Source organism: Chrysochloris asiatica, unplaced genomic scaffold (assembly GCF_000296735.1).
Source record: "Chrysochloris asiatica unplaced genomic scaffold, ChrAsi1.0 scaffold00067, whole genome shotgun sequence".
Classification (NCBI taxonomy): Eukaryota; Metazoa; Chordata; class Mammalia; order Afrosoricida; family Chrysochloridae; genus Chrysochloris; species Chrysochloris asiatica.
In genome coordinates this window covers 9,409,271-9,414,988 of record NW_006408585.1, presented here as the reverse complement: position 1 = coordinate 9,414,988, position 5,718 = coordinate 9,409,271, and the positions used below count along the sequence as shown (strand labels likewise).

The 5,718-nt window shown below is 46.4% G+C and overlaps 1 protein-coding gene across 1 annotated transcript in view; it reads left to right on the top strand.

The window, feature by feature from the left end:
* The first annotated feature begins 5,449 nt into the window (after window positions 1-5,449).
* Window positions 5,450-5,718, top strand: part of DACT1 (dishevelled-binding antagonist of beta-catenin 1) — a 20,383-nt gene continuing 20,114 nt past the window's right edge. The window contains exon 1 of the mRNA XM_006864639.1: window positions 5,450-5,704. Coding sequence (XP_006864701.1) covers window positions 5,450-5,704 — 255 coding nt within the window. The remainder of the gene's footprint in view (window positions 5,705-5,718) is intronic.

The following is a 5,718-nucleotide window of genomic DNA, read 5'->3' as shown; positions in this document are numbered from 1 at the left end:
ACCATCAGACTTCATGGAAGCATCTTCTGCTTCTTCAAAAGAAACCTGGTGACTCAAAACCTCTTTCACAATGCAAAAGCACAACTAAGAAATAACCATTTCCCCCTAGGGATAAGGATGCATTTGGCTGTGCACCAGTTAGTGAGGGTGGAAGGAGCTGTTTCATAGCCTTTTAAACAAGACCACCATTGTCAAATGTTTGCTAATTGCTCAACCATTCCCTAATTCCTTTCTGCCCTCAAAATTTTTTTTTAAAAAAAAGTGTTCAGGGCCATGATGTTGCCCAGTTTTGCTACCAACTTTCCTTTTTCTTGATCTTTTGTTTCAATGTCTGCTTTCTTTCCCCTATGTGCTCACTGAAGCCTGATTGTGGAGTCAAGCTATAATTAGTTTACATATGAAGTTTAATTCACTGTGGCTCTTTTGGCATTAGACTCAAATGGGCTTTGATGTCTGGCTAGAGCTTTGATCCCAGACCCTGGAATGGTGGTCATCACCCCAACTCAAAGGATTGCCCTTTACTTTTTTTCCCCCCTCCTACTCGGAGACAGCTTTCTCCCCAATTACATCATTTGTGTTTGTTTGGCCATAAAAGCTGCAAGGCATCATTTTGTTGCCTTGCTCCATAGCAAAATGTGCACTGCTAGATAAGTCATTTGTAGAATGATGCTCAGACTTTGGTGTGGATGCCATTGGGAGCTGTTTGGTCTAAGGGCAAAGCATCAAACCTGGGCCTCTGCTCAGGAAATGTTATTAAGCCTAAACTACGTACTTTTAATATATCCAGTCAAGACTTCCATGCCGACAACTTTATCTTCATTTCCTGACCCTTCAGGCAGCAGACCCACCCCAGCTTTAGTGCCACACTTTCTGAGTGGCGATTCGCAGCTTTTCTAAGAAGACTGGAGGCCTGCAGGGGAAGCAGGAGAACTAAGCAGGGCTGAACAATACTAGAAAGGAGATAATGAAGTAAAACTAGAGGAAGAAGAACACCAACATCTGCTTCAAAAAGAGAGCAAGAGAACATCTGAACCAGTAGGGGCAAGTGAGAGCCTGTTGGTAACAATAGAAGGGAACAGTGGGTGATTACTTTCAACTGCCCCCAGAATACCTGCAACCCAAACAAAGAAGCAAAGAGGAAAACAAAGCCGGGCGACTAGAGCAGAGTGGAGAAAATGTGAATGTTGGATTAAGAAGTGAATAGGGGCAACCTAAGCAGTCACACTTAATCTGACAACATGGAGAGTTTTCCTGGAAAAACAATGACAGCATTGAGCTCCATGTTCCTAACTTCATTTGACAGCCCAAGTTTGTTTTAATTGGCACGTGAATGAACAGCATTATTTATTAACATGTAATGGATACTTTGGATGGCATAACCTTTTTCTTTTTGGTGAACCGTTTTATTGGCGGAACCATCTGAATACATTCATTTTAATATATAAACTTGCTGGGAACACTTTTTTTTTCTGGAGAAGTACAAGCTATTGTGGCAAATGGTTTGTTTTGGACTCATGAACCTGATCTCAAGTGGCACTTGGTTGAGAGGGAGGTGGGAAGGTGGGGAGGTTTGGAGACATAATGACATATCTGTCTGCTTTAACAAGAATTAACATGTAAAAACATGTTTTGGGTCTTATTGCCTCCTAAATGTAGTTGTCAATATGTGAAATAGCACAGCCTTAATCCACCTACTCAGAGGGAATCTAATTCAGAAGTAGGAAACAGTTTACTTAGGGATGAATAGAGTGAAACAATGGCTTGGCTGATTGACATTTAGCAGTAAAGAGAAATCATTACTGGTAAAAAAATCTTGTTAATTAATTCGGAAGGAAAATTGTTCCTGTATTATCTACTACAGTGCTTGGTGCATAGTAGACATAAAGAATGTTGTTGTTAAGTGCCATTGAGTTGGTTTCGACCCTTAGTGATCCTGTATAGGGTTTCCAAGGAGCGGCTGGTGAGCTTGAACCACCATCCAGACATAAAGAATAGATCTAAATAGAATTGATTCTGTGTGTTTGATGAACATCAGGATATAATTTCATTTTCAGATCTAATATATGATCTTGCAAATGATAGTTCCTTCAGAGGCATAGCGGCAGTAAGGAGTACCCAGGAGTAACCTCTCAGTTTGCACTCCTTCCCCACTCCCTCCAGGTCCTGGTGTGACGCTATCACTGGAATGCTAACCCAAATGCCAGCAGTTCAAACCCACCAGCTACTCCTTAGAAACCCTATACAGGATCTCTATGAGTGGGAATATACTTGACAGCATTTAACAATAACCCCACTCACTCCAGCATCCTGTTGGGGGTGATTCACCAACAGGCCGCCTCTGGAGCTCTTGGACTTGTATCCAGGGCCAATATCCCCTTCTTTGTTTCCCTCACTATGCCTCTGAGTTCTTTTTATGTCTATGAGGGACAACATTGGAGACAATGGAAGGTGGCAAGGCAACTTTTGTTGTTTTGAGGGGGTGGATTTATGCTGGTGCCGTTGAACAAAGACCTGGCAATCTACTTCCATGAAGATTAAAACCAAGAAAACCCCATGAAGTCGTTCTACTCTACAACATGGCATCTACATAAACTTGATGGTAATGGGCTTCACTTTTAAATGTTGGCTTAATTCTATTTGTAATAGAGATCAATTGGACACTCTTAAATTCACTTTAAGAAGTATGCTAATAAAAAAAACAAGTACAACCAACCTACATTTTAGAGTCTTTTCAGTCATTTTCTATCAATCATCAGTTGAATGCTGGCAAGGAACTTTGCTGAGTACTGGGATACAAAGAGGGTAGTAAACCAGTAACTGCTATTGGGAGGAACAATTTATAATGTAGTTTGAGAGGAGATACACATATCCAGATAATAAACCATGCATGTAGCATGTGGTAAATGCAGGATTATGTGTTCATGAAGTAAGGAGCTCAGAGGATGACAGCTAGTGAATTTAGCTTGGAAGAAAAGAGATCACACAAAGAGGGGAGAAACATATCAGTAAACCTTCCAGTGAACTACCACTCATAGTGACCCCATGTGTGTCAGAGTAGAACTGTGCTCCACACGGTTTTCAATGGCTGATTTTTTGGAAGCAAACCTTTATTCTAAGACACCTCTGGGTGGACTTGAACCTCCAACCTTTTGGTTGGAAGCCCAGCACATTAATGGTGTACACTATCCCAGGACCACCAGATAACGGAAGAATATAGGAAGAATTCCTAGCAGGGTTAGCAGTTTGGGAAAGGTGTAAGAATCAAAACAATGAGATGTACACCTTAACACAACACTTGGCCCAAACTTCAGCAAATTGTGACTTGGCAAATGCGAAATTTGAGGCTTTTGTATGCACTACTTTCTAAAATTTATATGATTCTTTTCCATAGCCCTGGTGGCACTGTAGGATAAGCACTGAACTGCTACCCACAAAGTTGGCAGTTGAATCCTACCAGCCACTCGGAAGGAGAAAGATTTACAGCCTCCGAAACCCCATACAGGGTGGAGATGAGTTGGAATTGACTCAGTGGTAGCTGAGGTTTTTTTCTTTTTCTTTCCTATAGACAAAGGAGCCCTGGTGTTGCAGTGATTAAAGTGCTCTGCTTCTAAGTGTTTGATAGGCCAGTGGTTTGAAGCCACTTGCTGCTTTGGAGGAGAAAGATGTAATAGTCTGCTTTCATAAAGATTATAGTCTTAATAAACCTTATGGGGCAGTTTCTGTGAGTCTGGTAGGGTTTCTATGAGTCGGAGTATACTCTATGGCAATGGGTTTCGTTTTGGTTTTGGTCCTATGGAGAAGCAAGACAGCGGCATTTCCAGAATTCAATCCCACTGAAATTTCCTGTGATCAGGGTCCCAAGCAGAGATTGTTGTTGTTGTTAAGTGCCGTCGAGTTGGTTCTGACCCTTAGCGATCCTTTGTAGGGTTTCCAATGAGCAACTGGTGAGCTTGAACCACCGACCTTGTAGTTCAAAGGCTGTGTAGTCTGGCGCATTAACTCACAGCGCCACACTTGTTGTTAAGTCCTGTCGAGTCGGTTCTGACCCATAGCGACCCTGTATAGCGACCCTGTAGAGTGTTTCCGACGAGCAGCTGGTGAGCTTGAACCACTGACTTTGCAGTTCAAACGGCTTTGCAGTCTGGCGCATTAACCCACAGCGCCACACCAGGACTCCACAAATGACACCTCAGGGGAAATTTTTTATTGTGTTTTTGGAGAAGAAAAAAGCTAAAAATAACACATCTGCTCCTCAAATATATATTATGTACCGTATCTCATTCTTACAATAGGTAGGCTCTGTTAGTGGGTCAGCTCCATTTTACTGATGGGGAAACAGGCATTGAGATGTGAAGTACCATGCCTTGGATTTAAATTCAGGCAGTCTGGTTTCAGAACCTGTTCTCTGAATGTGAATGCAGACTAAACAATAAAAAAACCCAACTAAAACAAAAAACCCAGAGCACAAAACCATGCACGCACAAACCCTGGGCATCTAAAATAATACAATCACTTGCTCTATAGCGACATCATCTTGTCTAATTTTAAATGCTTTCTATAGTAAGATTTCTGGCTCATGCAGTTAAAAAAAATTAAAACAAACCACCACTACCCACAAAACTATGAGCGATACAGTTCCAGAACATTGCATTGTGCTTTGTATTGGTTGCTTTTACACTGGGGAGTAAGAAAACGCTACAGACTTGTCTTTGAAAACACTCTCAGTACCTTCTTGGAAAAGGCAAAGAAACCTAAATCAGTCTGAGCGGATATGAACAGTGGACGTCGGGGTGGGGGGGGGAGGGGGAGGGTTAAGATTTTGTGCTGAAACTTGGTCGAGTTTCAGAAAGTTCTCTAGGGAGCCCAAGTGCTGCGTCCCTTCTCGGATCCTCCCTGCGAGTCCGACGGCGCTCGCTCCTTGCATAGTGCGATGGAGAGGAACCAATAAGGAACCACGAAAAAACCGGGTGCAGTAAACCCGAAAAGGGGCGAGGAGGCCCCGGGGAAGAAAGGGGGAGGAGAGAGGGAGGGGTGGGGAGGAGAGAGGGAGGGGTGGGGAGGGCCTAGCGAGGAGGAGGGCCCGGTAGAGCTCAGAGCTGCGGGTGCGCCTGGCAGAAGCGGAGAGGAGCGCGAGGCTGCAGCCTCTGGCCAGGAGGGGAGGCGGCGCGGGCGGGCGCGGGGCGGGGGTTTGCCGACTGCCGCGCGTGACGTACGCCGAGCGGGGCGTTATCAGTCGCGGGGCCGCTGGCAAGGTGCGAGCGGCGACAGTGGACGGCGCCGCCCGGGACGAGACGGCTGCAGGCGGCTGGCGCTCCTGAGTCCCGAGCGCTTCTCGCCGCCACTCTCGCCGCAGGGCGGTATGAGCCCGCGGCCGCAGCCTTAGTGTCCCAGAGCCTCTACTCGAGCGGCGGGGCTGCGGTGACGGGGGCTCGCCTACGGGTTGGGGACCATGAAACCGTATCCGGCCGGGACGGCGAGGGAACTGGAGCCGCAGGCGCTGGCCCGGGGCGAGCAGCGCGCGGGAGAGCTCGAGGGGCGCTGGCGGGAGAAGGGCGAGGCAGACACGGAGCGGCAGCGCACCCGCGAGCGGCAGGAGGCTACGCTGGCCGGACTGGCGGAGCTGGAGTACCTGCGCCAGCGCCAGGAGCTGCTAGTCCGGGGCGCCTTAAGAGGCGCTGAGGGCCCGGGGGTCTCTGCGCCCCGCGCCCGGGAGCTACC